The following is a 17,388-nucleotide window of genomic DNA, read 5'->3' as shown; positions in this document are numbered from 1 at the left end:
TTCCCCTCGCCCTGGGCAGCCCTTAGCTGTGCGTCTGAGAACCGACCAGCTGTCCCCTTCCACCAACCACGAGGAATACACTGGCAGAACAAACGGTCCGAATTAGGAACTTCGTGTCTGGGGTGAGGCAATGCACAAAAGAGGTTTCAAGTTCAAATCCTGTCTTGTGATCTTGGGAAATTTACATAACCTTTCTGAACTTCACTTCCCTCATCTGAAAAGCCAGGATCTTCACACGCAGCTCCCGGGTCGTGGGGCAGACAGAACACAGCACGCGTAGCACGGAGCTGTGTTCAGAGTTCACAGCCCTGCAGCCATTACTACTCCCCATGGCACTGCTACCCAGGCAAACCGTATGACACTGCAGATTCTCTAGGTCACAAGCAGCCGAGCACCATGCCTTCTTGTACGGTTCCCCCTGCCCTTCTGGAACAATCGTCCTGTCCCTGGCTGGCCAGCAGGGCAGGGCATGCAGCCCCATTTTGCCCAGAGAGAAAAGTCACCCTCCGAGCCACATCCCGGCCAGGCAGCAGACTGGGCCCCAGCCGCCAGCTTTCCCCTGCTCTCCCCACTTCCTCCTTTTCCTCAGTTTCCCAGCACCAGGCAGCTGCACGTTCTGGATGCGGCCATCCACAGCTGGACCCGGTTCATGTGGACACAACAAACACAGGCCAGCCTGGGCTTTCCCCTGGAGTCTACCCTGCCTATTTCCTGACAGTCGATTGTGCAAGAAGAGGTTAGGAACTGTGGGCGCTGCCTCTGGTTCCCCCACACCACACTCTCCACACGGGCCAGGCGTGAGCTCGCCTGGCTCCAGCGTCCTCCCTGGCCGGCCAGGTCACACAGGCCCACCTGGAATTGGGGACCAAGTGAGAGTCGTGAGGGGCACAGCTGTACCCCACCCCTCTTGTCTTTCGCCTCTGGCCCAGCTTGCTGGCTCTGCCCTCTCCCTGCCCCTCCGAATGGCTTCAGAGCCACACAGGTGCTGCCAACGCCTCTGCAGCTCTGATGGACGTGTCCACCTCTCTCTGGTCCTCTCAGCTCAGCCAGCCGCCTCCTGCACAGGTGAGCTCCAGGGCTCCATTGCCACTAAAACCCACCTGGCCAACCCAAACCCCTGCTCTCTGATGCAATCCTACCGGTGCTCCCCGTTCCGTGCCCCAGACCTCCCACCCCCTGCCCCGTAGCGCCACACTGAGTTACTGCTGTTCCCAAAGACTCAGCACCACCTAGGCTGCACGGCAGGGCAGCTGCTGGCCTCCACCCACAGTGCCCTTCCCATCTGCTCCATTCCCCAAAAGACGGCAACAGCCAGGGCTGGATCAGGCTGACGCCAGGAGCCAGGAGCTCCATCCAGGGCTCCCGAATGGGCGGCAGGGGCCCAAGCACTCGGCCTATCTACTTCTGTCTTCCTGGGCCCGCTGGCAGAGAGTTGCAAGAGAAGCAGAGCAGCTGGGACTCGAACCAGGACTCTGCTATGGGATGCTGGCGTCAGAGGCGGTGGCTTAACCTGCTGTGCCGCAACACTGGCTGCGCACTGCCTGCTTCCTCTTCGTTCTCTCGCAAGCCCAGCTTGGGGACTGTGGGGGTTAATTTCATGTGTCAACTGGAGACCAGGCCACAGGTGCCCCGCCATTTGGCCAAACCTTATTCTGGCTGGGTGCATGAGGGTGTTCCAGACAAGTAACCGGTTGACTAAGGCATGGCAGATTGCCCTCTGCACTGTGGGCGGGTCTCACGCAGTCAGTCGAAAGCCTTAATAGAACAAAAAGGCTGAGGAAGAGCCAGTTCCCTCTGCCTGAGCGCCCTCAGCGGGGCCACCAGCTCCCCCGGCCTCTGCACGTGGAGGGTGGCGCTGGCTTTTCCCGGGCCTGGTGCCTGCGGCGATGGATGGCAGCCAAACCACGGGCTCTCCTGGCTCTCCGGCGGCTGCAGCGCTCGCCGCTTTCCCAACACACAAGCCCATTCCTGAAAGTAAACTCCCGAGCCGATCCTCTAGGCTCGGTTTCTTTGCAGAACCCTAAACCCTGGCTCAGGGGACCCAGCCCGGCTGCCACGGGTGCAGGGAGAGTTGCTTTGTCGGAAAGTTGGTCCCAGTGCCACAGGGTCGGGAGGTGGCTCAGGCCCGCAGGGCTCTGCCTCAGGCATGGATTCCTGCCTTCACCGGGGGAGTCGTGACGTCCATCGCGGGCCTGTGGGGGGGAAAGCAAGTGTGGCCACCAGCTCTCCTCTCTCATATGCGTGCTCTCATGGCAGCACAGCAGGCGGGCCCTTGACCTTGAACCTTGGACAGTCCCAGCTTCCAGGACCCGGAGCCAAACATGTTTGTCTTCTTTGTAAATGACTTCATCTGTCGTATTCTGTGCTACTAACACGAAAGCGACTCGGGGAATGGGCCATGCTGACTCAACTTCCTTTTTGATTAATTGTCAAAGGAATGAAAAGAATATTCCTGGGGCCAGCATTGTGGCATAATGGATTAAGCCACTGCTTGCTACACAGGCATCCCATATGGACACCAGTTCAATCCCAGCTACTTCACTTCCACTCCAGCTTCCTGCTAATGTGCCTGGGAAAGCAGTGGAAGGTGGCCCAAGTGCTTGGGCCCCTGCACTCTTGTGGGAGACCCAGCAGCTCCTGGCTGCTGGCTTCAGCCTGGCTCAGTCTTGGCTGTTGTGGCCATCTGGGGAGTAAACCAGTAAATGGACAATCTTTCTCTCTCTCTCTCATCTCTGTGTTTCAAACAAAATGAATTCTTTAAAATTTTTTTCTTTTTAAATTTTTATTTACTTGGTTTTATTTATTTGAAAGGCAGTTAGAGAGACTCTTCCCTCCAATGGTTTCTTCTCCAAATACCTGTAAGAGCCAGGGTTGGCCAAGGCCAAAACCAATAAGCCTTGAACTCAATTTAGGCTTCCCACACGCATGGCAGGGACACAAGTCCTTGAGCCATCACTGTTGCCACCCAGGGTGCATGTGCATCGGCAGGAACTGGAATCAGAAGCGGAGTCCGCTCCGAAACCCAGGCCCTCCGGTACAGGATGTGGGCTTCACAGTGCGATCTTAGCCACTGCACCAGACGCCCTTCCCACGCCACCCCCACCCCGGTGCTCGGAAACCGCTTCCCAGCCTTGGGACCCAGGACAGCGTGGGGGTCTCAGGATTCAGCATGCACCAGAATCTGCAGTGGAGCCGTGAGAGCACAGATCGCCTGGCCCCGTCCCGGGGGGGGCTGTGACTCAGGGAGGGTCTGGGGTGGGGCTGAGAATTTAAATGCAGGGCTGGCGTCCCATATGGGTACTGGTTCAAGTCCCAGCTGCTCCACTTCCGATCCAGCTCTCTGCTGTGGTCTGGGAAAGCAGTGGAAGATGGCCCAAGTGCTTGGACCCCTGCATCTGCCTGGGAGACCTGGAGGATGCTCCTGGCTCCTGGCTTTGGATCTGCGCAGCTCTGGCCATTGCAGCCAATTAGGGAGTGAACCAGCGGATGGAAGACCCCTCTCTCTCTCTGCCTCTCCTCTCTCTCTGTGTAACTCTGACTTTCAAATAAATCTTTTAAAAATTTTAATAAAGATTTATTTATTTGAAAGGAAGAGTTACAGAGAAAGGGGGAGAGAGAGAGAGAGAGATCTTCTCTGGTTCACTCCCCAAATGGCCACAATGGCTAGGGCTGAGCCAGGCTGAAGACAGGAGCCCAGAGCTTCTTCCAGGTCTCCCACATGAGTGCAAGGGCCCAAGCACTTGGGGCATCTTCCTTTGCTTCCAGGTGCATTAACAGGGAGATGGATCGGAAGTGGAGCAGCCGGGACTCAAACCAGCACCCATATGGGATGCCAGTGTTGCAAGATGGTGGCTTTACCCGCTATGCCACAGGGCCACATGGGCCCCGTGAGAATCTGTACTTCTAATGAACATCCCAGGGGCTGCCATTGCTGACCTGGGCTGAATGCACCTAACAGTGCTGTCACAGCCTGGCCTTGCCCTCCTCGCTGACCTTGGCTTCCCTCTACATGGAACGGGAGGGTGTGCCTTGGACGTGGGACTCTGCCTGCCCTTCCAGGCAGAACCCCGGGGAGTCCGAGGGAGCAGTGAATGCTGCAGCTGGAACCCAAGAACGTCTGAGACCACCCGAAGCTAGAAGAGGCCAGGAGGAGACCTCCCCGGGGAGCTGGGCTCTCTCCCAGGGGAGCAGGGCTCTGCCAACACTTTGATTTCTGGCGTCCAGAGCTGGGACAGAGCACATTTCTGTTGCTTTCAGGCACCGAAGTTCCAGTGTTTGCGGAAGAATAAGCGGGGGTGGGGGGCCCTCTGAGCATCTTCCCCTCCACCAGCCCCACCCCCCCCAGAAACCACCTGCCCCGCCATCCAAGGAGCACACGGCCATAGACACGGCGTTCCATTGCCTCAGTTTTAAATATTTATTTAAAATCCAGAAGAGAAAGGAGAAATGGAACCCATGGGGGTTATCACACTGACATGTGGACAGAGACGAAAAACGAGGACAGCAGAAAATCCGAGCACGAGACAGAGGCCGGGCAGGCACTGGTGGCGACGCCGTGGGGGAGTGGGTAGCTGCAAAAGGGCGCTTCCCTGGGGAGCGTCCAGGGCCACAGCGGGGGTCCGAGAGGCGGCGGGCGGGCCAGAGTGAGGTATTAAATAATGAAAACCAGATCCAAGTCCCCCAGGGACACAACTACGGAAGAGAAATGCACAAATAGAGACTTTCACAGAAATGTCCCCCTTCCATAAAAACGATGCCATCGGTGACATAACCTCGGAATGCAAGCCAGGGTAGCATTCGGGTGACAGCTGAATGTGGCTATCACAAGGACCTCGGGAAGGCCCAGGGTTATTCTCGTCTCCTCAGCCCAAAGGTACACACGGAGCTAATGACAACAGGCTTCTACAGGGAAAAGCTGGAATGGCCACTGACTCGGGGCACAAGGGCTCCTGGGACAGAGGAGGACCTGGGGCAGCTTCAGAGGGCTCGAGGCTAGCCCGGACCCAACTCGGCACTCTTGTGTTCTTCAAGGTCAAGCCTTCCCCCAGGACTTCTGTAAGGCCTGCTCTACCAGGCCACGCCCCCTCCCCCAGGACCACGGCAGGCCACGAAAAATGCGTAGTAAAAGATCAGACATTCCCAAGTCCATAAGTTAAAAAAAAAAGTCAATCTCTCTACTTCTGGTTTCTGGCAGTTTTTTTTTTCCTTTTTTTCTTTTCTTTTTTCCTCCTTAAGAGATTACCTGACAAGCATGGAGGGTGACGCCAGGAAAATAAAAAATTCCCAACACATTGTCACCTGGAGGACAGAGCAAGATGTGGACAAGGCCCCACATCGGATCGTGTCGTCCAAGTCTGGAGCAAAGACGGTAGCACCTTCAGAATCTTAAATAAGGTTTTTGTTTTTTTTTTTCTTAAAAAAAAAATCACATATACTACGAGAGATAATGGCGAGCACCAGCGAGTTCACAGTGGGAGGTAGCAGACACAGGCACCCCCAGCCCCAGGCCCCGCCCCTCCCACCCTGGCTGCTCCTCCTCCGCCTCTCACCCTCCCCAGGTGAGGAACGTAGTACCGCACCTTCCGTTTTAGTTTAAATAATATATATAGACGTCTTTCTTTCCTTTTCTCCTTTTTTTTTCATGTCTTCTTTGTAATATTGCACATCGAAAGCTCCCTGGCATGGGACCAGCTGACGAGATGCCCCCTTCCCTCGAGTTGGCTTCAACATGGGGCTCTTTGGGCAGGAATCTGGGGCGGGAAGGGGCTGGCCGCAGAGCTGGGACGGGCCACGCGGGGTTCAGGCGGGTTGCAGGCCCAGCTGGCTCTGGCTGGCTCTTTGGTTGGTCTTTGGGGCTAAGCTGTGCTGGGCTGTTTCCAAGGAACACCTCGTTCCCCACTACCCCCTACCCACTCCTGCTGGGCAGAACATAGCTGGGGCCTGCCCCAGGATGCTTGGGCAGGGGGCTGCCTCTCCTGCAAGCCACCCTGCCTCTGACTCTCCTCCTGTCCCCCCTCCCCTCCCCTAGGAGGCCTGGAGGAGCTGGAGGTCAGAGGTCAGAGGTCAGAGGAAGCACGCGGGTCCCACTTCGAGGCGGTACTGCTTCCCTGATGAGGAGGGCGGGAGGTTGTCCACGCCCACGATGGGCAGCTGCTGGGGGTCCTGGGTCCGGAAGGTGAAGAGCGTCTGATGCCAGCGGCCGTCCTGGACCTAGGGCAGAAGCGACAGCGCGCGTGTCCACCGCGGTCTCATGGCTTGCCCAGCACCTGTGCTGGCACCGTCCCGTCCTGTTTCCTGTTAAGCGGTGCCACCCTGGAATCATGGCAGCCGAACCTCTGTGCACCCAGAAGAACTTCTACAAGCATAACTGCTGGCTTAAAGGCCAGGGTCTTTCTGAGGTTTGGGCTGTGTATCAGATACATATTTTACTTAAATACACACACACACTCATTTAAATCCTCTCTGATTTGGCTGTAAATTTATCCTACATGTACTATATATATACATCTATATAGCTCCCAGTATTTCTTCCCCACACCCTCACGTGAGAGTGTTGGCTTCTTCACACCTGCCCTAACACTGTGTATGACCAGCATTTCATTTGGTAATTGTTGTTTCTGCTTTTTAAAGATTGCTTATTTATCTGAAAGCCAGAGTCACACAGAGAGGAGAGGCAGAGAGAGAGAGAGAGAGAGAGAGAGAGAGCGAGCGCACGAGCGAGCTTCGTCTGCTGGTTCACTCCCCAAATGGCTGTTCTGGCCTGGGCTGGGCCAGGCTGAAGCCAGGAGCCAGAAACTCCATCCAGGTCTCCAACGTGGGTGGCAGGGACCCAAGCACTTGGGCCACGGTCTGCTGCTTTCCCAGGTGCGTTAGCAGGGAGCTGGATCGGAAGTGGAGCAGCTGGGACTCAAACCGATGCTTACATATATGGCTTTGCAAGTGGCAGCCTAATCCACTGTGTCAGAATGCTGCCCCCCCCCCCACTTTTTTGATAATTTTCTGTCTCTCCCTCCCCTGACAACCCACTCTGCGAGGCATTTGAAAATGACATAAAATATTAAGAGAACAAATAGCCTGGCCAGGATGGTGCAGAGAGAAGAGAGGAAATACATTGTGTTTTAAGTATGGTGTCTACTGGCTCCAATCTCTCCTCAGAAAGTTCCCAGAGAGGAAAGTAAAGGGAGAAAGTGTTGTAAAACTATTACAATAAGAGGCCAGCATGTGGCGAAGCAGGTTAAGCTGCCACCTGTGACACTGTCGCTGAGCGCCGGTTCAAGTCCCGGCTGTTTCACTTCCGATCCAGCTCCCCGCTAAGGCACCTGGGAAGCAGCAGATAATGGCCCAAGTGCTTGGACTCCTGTCACCTGCATGAGAGAGCAGGATAGAGATCCAGGCTCCTGGCTTTGGCCTGGCCCAGCCCCGGGTATTGTGGCTATTTGGGGAGTGAACCAGCAGATAGAAGACCTCTCTCTGTCTCAACTTCCCTCTTTGTATCTCTGCCTTTCAAACAAATAAATCCCTAAAATGAATGAAAATTGGCTGGCGCTGCGGCTCACTAGGCTAATCCTCCACCTAGCAGCGCTGGCACACCGGGTTCTAGTCCCGGTCGGGGCGCCGGGTTCTGTCCCGGTTGCCCCTCTTCCAAGCCAGCTCTCTGCTGTGGCCCGGGAGTACAGTGGAGGATGGCCCAAGTGCTTGGCCCTGCACCCCATGGGAGACCAGGAGAAGCACCTGGCTCCTGCCTTCAGATCAGCGTGGTGTGCCAGCTGCAGCGCGCCAGCCGCGGCGGCCATTGGAGGGTGAACCAACGGCAAAAGGAAGACCTTTCTCTCTGTCTCTCTCTCTCTCACTGTCCACTCTGCCTGTCAAAAAAAAAAAAAAAAAAAAAAGAATGAAAATTGTTACAGGAGGTGAAGTGTGGCACTATGAACAGATTCAAGTATGAGCGGTTAGATTGAGCCGCCTGACACAGGCTTTGTCCCCTTGTCCTGACAGGTTACCTTGCAGCCGTCCACAGACACCTCTGGCCTGAACGGACCCCCAGCCTCAAAGATCTGCCCATTCCAGGCCCGGAAGCGCACAGCCTGCTTGGCCGGGGTCTGCCCGGTGCCCTCCTGCCACACGGTCAAGTTCAGGCAGTGGATGGTGATATGCTGCGTCACCTCGGAGCTGAGCAGGTGCAGAAAATTCATCTGGACCCGGCTGACAGCAAACTCCACCTGCGGGGTGGACACAGGAGGGGGCGGGGACAGCATGGTGGGGACCCGGTGGCTGCCTGCAGCCCTTGGAATTCCCCGCTTGGTGGGGCAGCCATGGCCATGCCCTTTCCTGGTAAGCTCTGCCCAGCAACGGTCCCACAGGTGTGCCCTCTTGAAAGACAAGGAAGTGAGCGCTACATGAGCAGGTGCCACGGCCCCTGGGTGTGCAGCAAGCACAGCTCTGCTCGACTGCACAGCCAGGGCTCCGAGGGGCCTGGTGTCCTCTGCTCCCCTACCCCATGCTACGGAGGTCTCTAGGGGCTGAGCCAGGATCCAGAGGCCCAGGGAGAGACTGAGAGCGAGAGAGCAAACTGTGCCCAAGGTTCAGAGGTCTGGAGGCTCAGAGGAGCTGAGAGGCACTTTCTGCAGTCCCAAGATCCCTGTAGAACGCATGAACGACAGGCCAGGGTCAGCACGAGGTCAGCAGAGATCAGTGCATGGTGGGGTTGGCAACCCAGAAGGGCAGTTACACTTGCCAACCCAATCGCCAGCTCCACCTCACCCAAACTGTGAGCCCTGGGGGACGGGGCCTGCAGAGGCCACTGTGTCTCCTGGCCGTGAGCTCTGGCTACAGGGCAGCAGCGAGTCTGACCTCCCCTGCCTGGCACAGGGCAGGGGCCCAACAAAGACGTGTTGGCCAGCTGGTGCCTGCCTAGCCTGGAATTTGCCATCTCCAGGGCTGACATGGTTAGCACAAGGCACCTCCAGGGGCACCCTGGGGGTGGGACACCTGGGGTTCTGAGTCTCCACCTCCCTAGTGGCCAGACAAGCTTATCATGGTAGGACTGGCTCCCACACAGTGGAGGCTTAGTGGAGCTACACACCCACCCTCCAGCGAGGGAGGGGTACCTGGGCAGGGGGCAGTCACACCCTTCTGCTGCTGCCCGCCTCATTTTGTTGTTGGATTACCCTGCTATAATGCGCAGCGCAGACAGAGGCACGAGGCAAGGAGGCCCTGAGCAGCACTGACACATTTGCACCTGCGACTCTGTGTGGCCGATTCCAGAAAAGTCCCACCCTGGCTGGCTTCATGCAGGTGAGGCCTGGTTCTCTAAAGCCACGCCAGCCTGGCCAAGTGCTCTGCTCCAGACATGAGGCCGGAGAGGCGACTTGAAGATGCATCAGGATCAGACTTGGAAACCACAAGAGGGGAGCCACTCACCCCCTCTGCACACAATAAGGCCATGCAGTAAGCCAGGCAGGGGTCAGGACAGAACCCAGGGACCCCAAGGCTCAGCCTTGGGCTGGGTGAGGGCAGCGGGGTACCTTGGAGGCCGTGATGGGCTTCAGACATGTCTGTCCACCGTGCGTGAAGTTGCAGGAGACTTCGATGGTGTCGGATGAGCAGCCGAGGTTTGGGTCCACCCAGTAGGTACCTGAGGGCCGTGTGGGAGGAGGGTGGTGGATGACTGTGGGGAGGAGCCCCTGACCCGCTGAGCCCCAGATGGGTACGAAGCTGGGGGTGAGGTAGGAAGAAAAGGCAGCCTTGTGGGAGAAGCTCCCAGCAGGCAAAGTGTGGAGCAGGTCACGCATCCAGGTGCTACGATGCTATTGGGATGTGTGCATTTGACACAGGAGATGGCAGCGGGTGGCAGGAGCTGAGTCACTTGCCCAAGGGAGCTAGGGATCATCCTGCGGAACGGGTTTTTCTAAGACCAAGGGCTCCTCCCGAGCTGGCACCCCATGAGCCAGGCACAGGGGCTTACATCCGGCCTCCCACTGGGCTTCCCAGGGAGCCAAAGGCCAGCATGGTGGCGGGCCTCAGCAGAGGAGGCTCACAGCCAGCTAGAGATGTGGCCCACACCAGGACCCAGCACTGTCCGTCTCCACGCTTGTCTGTCCATGGCGCCCAATCAGCTGGCACGTGACAGCCCAGGAGGAGGCAGCATGCCTGAGAGGCTATGGTGGGCCTGGGGCCTTGTGCTGCCAAAGCTCTGTCTCCCTGCCGTGGTGTGGACATCCCCAGGGGCTATGTCTTGGGACCGCTCCTCCTTGTTCCCCACTCTGTCCCCACACCCCAGGAAGACCAGGCCTGGCACGCGAGGCTCAGTGACTGCTACATGACTTAGCCCAGAGGACAGAATCTCAGCTGAGGATAAGAAACAGACACTCCGTCTCCCCACTATGCCAGCTCCTTCTAGAACATTCCCTCCCCCCCAGCCCTCGTACCGTCCACCATCTTCTGCTCGCAGTCCATGAGGTCCCGGCAGACCCGGGCGGGGTTCTCCTTGGTGCCCAGCGGCGTCTTAATGCTCTGGATGAGGTTGCTGAGGTAGTGTAAGGTTTTGAAGATCTGCCCTCCCTGGTCCAGCACCAGGCGGTCCGAGGGGCTGTAACTCTGTCACGGCAGACCCAGCGGGCCTTATGTCCCCGCCCAGCCCCCAGGCCTTGCTCCACACCCCCATCTCTTTCCATGGACAGTTCGCCAAGGGCTCATGCCTCTCTTCCCCCTCCCTGCATTGTGCACCCCGAGAAAGCCAAGGCTGTGACTCGGCATCCACCTGCCCCAGCACCCGGCGTGGGGAACCAACATGATGCTTGTAGGAGGTCGGTATGTTGCAGGTAGTAAGTTCCCCGTCATGAGAAGGAGGCAAGGCTGCAAAGGGAGCTCCTGATGGGGGCTGGACTAGGGGACACCGGAGGTCCTTCCCAGCCCGGAGTCTTGAAGGGAGCCAGCTACAGGCTCAGGGAGTCTCAGGAGACACTGTGGGGCTGCCCACAAGTTTCTTGCTCCTAAAGGAACCCCAGGCAAGGTATGCGAAGCCGGTGTGGCCTCTGGGCTCCAGGGAGCATCCCCCACCCCCGACACAGCTCAGCAAGGGTGCCAAGACCCCGAGGGGCCTTTGTTAGGTCAAGGGCGCCCCAGGGCCTGCTTGTGGCCTTGCTCTGGCCCTGCTCTGACTGCAGCAGCCATGTGGCCTTGAAGTTCCGCATGCAGCAGCCATGTGGCCTTGAAGTTCCGCAGCTGCTCCTTTGGAGCCTCAGTAACAACCCTGACCACAGCTGTGCAAGGCCTTCAAGGCCAGGGCTGGGAAAAGCTTGGTGCAGGCCACGTGGCGAGCAGTGACCACACGCAGGCCACGACTTGTGTTTCCCCGAGAAGGGAGCCCGTGCGGGCGGAGCTCCTGGAGGTACCTCCGCTCTGAGTGCTCCACCGGTGTCCATCCACGTCTGGAAAGCTGCCCCAAGGTCATCTTGCTGCTGTGCAAGGGTAAGACAGGGTGTGTATCCCGGCCTCCAGGTCCCCCGGACCTCCCACATGGGAGCCTTGGGGTCCAGGCCCGAGTTCTCCACCTGAACCTCCCCTGGGGAGATGCTGGCCAGCACACAGGCCCTCCGTGGGACTCCTTCTCTCCCTTTGCAGACAGAGCCAAAGCCGCTCTGGCCACTCCCTTCCTATAGGCACTTCCACAGCTCCCCACTGCCCTCAGGACTCAGGTGTCATTCCTCAGCATGGCGACAGGGTCCACTCTGAGTGCTATGGTCTCAAGCCGCATCCCCCTCCTAGACCAATGGCTCTCCACCAGGGACCACCCAGCCGGGGCAAGGGACATGGCTAGAGGCCAGCAGACACACCCTGCTAACATCCTGCTAACAGTGGTGTCATGTCCACGGTGCTCGCTGAGACCCCGTCACCCACTCCGAAGGCAGCTACTCCCGATGATGCTCACACCCCCAGGCTGGGGAGGCCCCTTTGCTCTGTGTACCCACCCCCCCCACCCTGTTTCTCCCCGACCTTGCACTGTCATGATCCAACGTGTCAGGGGACCCCAAAGAGCTCCCGGAAAATGGAACAAAAGGATCAGTTCATTTGGATGCAAGACTTTTGGGTGGCTTTTTCATAAAATGCACTTTTCATGAGCTTTTTGAGGACCTCTTGTATGCGCCACCAAGGGACAACATGACATGACACCCCCCGGGCCCTGTATAGGGTTCTGTCCACTGTGGTCAGAGAGGAGTCAGCGGCCTCTCCTGCCCTCTTACCCGCCCCAGGCCTCACCCCTGGAAGGCAAAGGGAATGTTCTCCAACTTACAAACTGGATAGGACCCCCTGGAGGACCCTGGAAAAGAAGACCGTGGGTCAGTATCTGTTGGGGATTGGGGGACTGGGGGGCTGGGGGACTGGGGGACTGGGTGCCAGGGTGCTGGGGCTATCAGGGACAAGCTGACCCCTGCTCTCCTGGAAGCCTGGCCACCCCTTTCCCAGGCTGCTCTGCACATTCCTAGAAGTGTTTTTGAGCTATAAGAGCCAAGCAAGTCCTGTGAGGTCAGGGCCAAGGCTTGGTTTGCCAGGAAAGCCTTGAGTCGCACTCAAAGGAAGCCCACCGCCTGCTCCCAGGAGCCCAAGGTACACTGGGCACTTGGTCACCTACCGGTGGGCCAGGCCGTCCTCTCGGGCCGGGAGGACCCTGGGGGAAGAGAAGAACAGTGAGCCTTACAGCTGGGCGCGGGCCTCCCAGCCCCCACCCCCACCGCAGGCTCCTCCAGCAGCCCTGAGCCCCAGGGAGAACGGTGCCCCTGGCACACATGGGTATAAATAGACTGGGTGAGGTCCAGAGCAAAAGGAACCCAAGGACATCAGCAGTCATAGGGAGGGGACCCCGGGGTGCCCGTGCCCCACTGCCCCACCCCCAGCCCTCACGCCCAGCCCACTCACCCTCGGACCTTGCAATCCCTGGAGGGAGACACAAGCAGGAAGAGGGAGAGTTAGGGAGCGGGGCTGAGCCACGGCCCCACCCCCGCTGCACGGCTCCCGGCCCGTCCACTCACCAAGTCTCCCCGGCTGCCTTTGTCCCCTTTCGGACCCTGCAACAAACCACAGCCCAGGGAGACAGGGGTCAGAGGGCAGCTCTGCTCCCCTCATGGGGAAACCGAGGCACAGAGTCACAGAGACAGTGTGGATCCAGGAAGAGGAGGGAGCAGTCTTGGCGCCCTGGCCCCCGCACGTACCGGGAGTCCTGAAGGTCCCAGGATCCCGAGGGGCCCGACGATGCCTTCCTTGCCCTAAAGGAGAGGGAAAAGCTGGCATGTCCTCCTTGTTGCCAGGGCTAGGTGTGCCCAAGTGAGCTACAGGAGTGGGATGAGGGGAGCATGGGGGGAGGGGGGAAGGAAGGCAGTGTGGTTGGCAGGAAGAGCATAGCGAGGTGTGGAGTGGGCGGGAAGACTCCGGGTAGAGTGAGGAGGAGGACAGATGTGCATGCAGCTGGGGCCGGGGCCACAGAGAGGGGGCTCACCATCAAGCCAGGAGGCCCCCGCGGGCCCTGGATGCCTTTGAAGCCGATGTCTCCAGGGGGGCCCTGCGGGACACAGAGGAACAGGTGTCTCTCCACAGGAGCCACTGGGCGAGGGCCTCACTGCTGCCTCATCCCCGAGGGCCGGACCCGCCTCCCGGACGAAACAGCCACTGTGGAGCAGGTGCCATTGGGGAGCTGCGTGGTGTAAGCTCTGCTCTTGGTTCTCGCCATGACCCTCTGCTGCGCTCAGCCCCATCTCACGCAGGAGTCAACCCAGGCCGCGAGGGGATATGTGGCTTGCCGGAGGCACAGAGCAGGAAAACAGCGGAGCTGGGCTTGGAGCCCAGGTCTGCGGCAGCAAGAGTGGGCATGGTGGGGGGGGGGGTCCCTGCTTGAGTCCAGCTGTTTCAGCCAGTGCTGTCAGAGCTCCACAGCTATCTGTTGAATGACCACATGGACGAAGGGGCAGGTGGCTGAACAGGACATGGGGCCCACGCCACGAACAGTGAGGAGAGGGGTTGTACCTTGGGCCCGAAGAGGCCAGCCATTCCCGGGAAGCCCATCTCGCCAGTGTCGCCCTGTGGGGAGGACAGGAAGAGGTAGGGAGAGGGGCAGCAGGGTGGGGGTGCTTGGCCGGCCACGCAGGAGCCACGCCAGGGACACCTGCAACTACACCGCGGAGCCAGCAGACGAGTGCGCGCAGCTCACAGACCTGGCAGCCTGGGCTGGGACGGGGCAGGCACCTGCACCCTCGGTCAGTTCGGAGGACTCCACTAGGTGGGGGCACGCAAGCAGCTCAGGCCCCGCGGATTCAGGGAAGAGGGTGAAGCCCCTGCGGACTCCTCCCCAAAAGCTCCATAAGGAAGTAAGTGCCCGAAGGTAACCCCGTTGGCTGGGGGCCTGCTGGGTGTCCTGCGCACTGCTATGCATGCGTGTTCATGACCCCCAGCAGACAACCTGGCCCCTGCCCACAGAGGAGGAAGCTGCAGGGTGGGAACCGGCTCCAAGTCACACGACACCAAGTCGTGGAGTGCGTGAGACTCAGTGCAAGGGCCTGTGTGCCTCTGCTCCCGGCGCCCAGGCTCCCATCTCCAGAGGAGGCCAGCCAGCCTGCCGGGCCTGGGCCGAGGAGGCAGGGCCTGGACCTCCAGGGACGCTGCAGCTGTCATTATGAGCACACTCCCCGGGCTTGACGTTCATGCTCACAAGTGAGAAAGCCACGGGCTGGAACCTCCTGCCCCTACGTGGTGACACCTGGGACAAACCACTCCCCCCACCCTGCCTCAGTTTCTCTGTCTAAAACAGGATTGTAAGTAAGCTGGAGGAGATGGTGCGCTCACGCAGGTAAAGAGCTGGCCCTGGGGAGGGAGGGGAGGCTGAGGGGTCAGGCTGTGGGAGGGCCCCATACATTCTGAATTCCACCTGCTGTATCTGTTCAATACAGAATCTCATGGAGTTACTGCACTGCACGAGATCCATCTTCTTATGGTGTCTTGACTACACAAATGGGCAATTTCAGAACATTTTCAACCATCGCCAAAGACACCCCACACCATGAGCATTCGCCACACCCCTCCCCACTTTCCCTCCAGCTGCCGGCAACCACTAAATTATTCTCTGGCTCTACGGATTTGCTGATTCTGGACATAAGGGGACCACGCAAGAAGCCTTTGGTGCCTGGCTTCTTTCAGTTGCGTGGCACTTGCAAGGTTCATCCATGCTGCAGACTGCGTCAGCATGTCGGCTTCCCTGCCGGTCTCCACCACACAGACACAGCAGGTTACTACCATGTGTGAGCTGGCACACACTCCAGCAGTGTGCATTTTGGCACGAACAATGCTGGTATGAACACTGGTGGGCAGGTTTTGTGTGGACGCCTGGGTTCAGTTCTCCTGGGTGTGCAGCTGGGAGTCAAGTGCCCCATTTCCCCCACAACTTTGTCAAACACTTTCAGCTGTGTTTTTATTGTAGCCATCGTGGGAGGAATGAAATGGTGTCTTATTGTGGTTCTGATTTGCCTTATATGTGCTTATTGGCCATTTGCAGATTTTCTTTGGAGAAATGCCTATTCAAATACTTTGCCCACATTAAAGTTGGGTTGTCCATTTATTCTTGAGTTATAAGTGTTCTTTATACATCCCAGCTACACAATTCCTTATCAGACACACAATTTGCACTTTTTCCCATCCTTTGAGTCTCTTCATTTTCTTGATGTTGTCCATTGAAGCTAAACTTATGTTTCTTTTTTAAGATTTATTCATTTACTTGAAACTCAGAGTTACACAGAGAGAGAAGGTGAGGCAGAGAGAGAGAGAGCTGGGTCACTCCCCAGTTGGCCACAAAGGCTAGAGCTGTGCCTATCTGAAGCCAGGAGCCAGGAGCTTCTTCCAGGTCTCCCACGTGGGTGCAGGGGCCCAAGAACTTGAGCCATCTTCCACTGTTTTCCCAGTTCATCACTTTTAGCTGAATTTTGTTTGTGGTATAAGGCAGGGGTCCAACATTATCCTTTGGTATGTGGATATGTAATTGTCTTAGCATTATTATTTTTTTACTTTATTTACTTATTTGAAAGGCAGAGTTACAGAAGAGGGAGATTCAGAGAAAGATCTTCCATGCACTGGTTCACTCTCCAAATGGCTGCAACAGCCAGGGCTGGGCCAGGCTGAAGCCAGGAGCCAGGAGCCAGAAGCTTCATCCAAGTCTTCCACATGGGTGACAGAGCCCAAGTACTTGGACCATCTTCCGCGGCTTTCTCAGGCACATTATCAGAGAGCTGGATCAGAAGTGGAGCCAGTGGGACACAAGCTGGCACCTGTATGGGATGTGGCATCGCAGGCAGCGGCTTAACCTGCTACACCACAGCGCCGGCGTCATCTTAGCATTATTTACTGAACACAAACACACAAGCTGTTCCTTTCCCATTCAATTGTCTCAGCACCCCGGTTGAAAGGCAGTTAACACGGAGGGGTTTATTTCTGCATCCTGAATGCTACTCCATTGATCTTTGTCTATCCCATGCCAGGGGGCATTTTACTGATCACTCTAGTTTCGCAAAGCATGGTAACAATGGGAAATGTGAGTCTGCCAGCTTCGATCTTCATGGAGACTATCCTTGAATTTCCATATGACTTCCAGGATCGACTTGTCGGTTTTTGACAGGAAAGTCATTTTGAGAGGGATTGCATCGAATATGCAGACCAGGCTGTGGGAGTAGTGCCGTCTTCGTGATCCGAAGTCTTCTTACCCACGGACAGGGTTTGTCTTTCCATTCCTTCAGGTTTTCTTTAGCTTCTTTCAACAAGCTTCGAAGTTTTCACCCGACCACGTTTTGAAGTTTTCACCATGCCTGTCTTACTCTTATTTGTTAAATTTCTTCCTATTTTATTCTTTTTGATGCTATTAAAATTATTTTCTTAAATTTCACTTTTGTTGCTAACATACACACAATGGATTGTTATATATTGTATGAGTACATAAAAGCAATAATTTTGTATATTAGTCTTGCATCCTACAATCTTATTAGCTCTAATAGTTTTATTTTGTGCATTCATTATGATTTTCTAAGTTTTCCATAGATCATGCCATGTCACTTGTCCCTTAGAAGTGGTAAAAATGCACACTGGCTTGCTCCTGATCTTAGGGGTGAGCCTGCCACCGTTCACCGTCACCTGTGAGACAGGGGTGGATCCTGGACAGACGAGCAAGTTGGGCAAGTCCCTTCGACTGCCGCTTTGTTTTGCTCAAGAAAGGATGCTGGATTTTGCCAAATGGCTCTTGGCATCTGCCAAGATGACCAAATGATGCTTGTGCTGTATTCTATTCATGTGGGGTGCCGCACCGATTTCATAGGATGAACCAGCCTTGCACTCTCGGGGAGACTCTCTCTGCCCTGTGGA

General features: G+C 57.0%; 1 protein-coding gene across 4 annotated transcripts in view; it reads right to left on the bottom strand.

Moving 5' to 3' along the window:
* Positions 1–4,393: 4,393 nt before the first annotated feature.
* Positions 4,394–17,388, bottom strand: part of COL27A1 (collagen type XXVII alpha 1 chain) — a 130,274-nt gene continuing 117,279 nt past the window's right edge. For 3 of the 4 annotated variants that reach the window (XM_051842706.2, XM_051842719.2, XM_051842716.2), the window contains 12 exons: positions 14,017–14,070; positions 13,493–13,555; positions 13,209–13,262; positions 13,029–13,064; positions 12,916–12,933; positions 12,632–12,667; positions 12,293–12,319; positions 11,394–11,459; positions 10,428–10,596; positions 9,525–9,634; positions 8,001–8,219; positions 4,394–6,210 (listed from right to left, as the gene is read on the bottom strand). In XM_051842706.2, coding sequence (XP_051698666.1) covers positions 6,064–6,210; positions 8,001–8,219; positions 9,525–9,634; positions 10,428–10,596; positions 11,394–11,459; positions 12,293–12,319; positions 12,632–12,667; positions 12,916–12,933; positions 13,029–13,064; positions 13,209–13,262; positions 13,493–13,555; positions 14,017–14,070 — 999 coding nt within the window. In that variant the 3' untranslated portion in view covers positions 4,394–6,063. The remainder of the gene's footprint in view (positions 6,211–8,000; positions 8,220–9,524; positions 9,635–10,427; positions 10,597–11,393; positions 11,460–12,292; positions 12,320–12,631; positions 12,668–12,915; positions 12,934–13,028; positions 13,065–13,208; positions 13,263–13,492; positions 13,556–14,016; positions 14,071–17,388) is intronic. The other variant, XM_051842708.2, reaches the window with a different exon arrangement.

This window comes from Oryctolagus cuniculus, chromosome 1 (genome assembly GCF_964237555.1).
Source record: "Oryctolagus cuniculus chromosome 1, mOryCun1.1, whole genome shotgun sequence".
Lineage (NCBI taxonomy): Eukaryota > Metazoa > Chordata > Mammalia > Lagomorpha > Leporidae > Oryctolagus > Oryctolagus cuniculus.
Note: the sequence above shows the minus strand (reverse complement) of the source record. Positions and strands in the feature narration are given on the sequence as shown.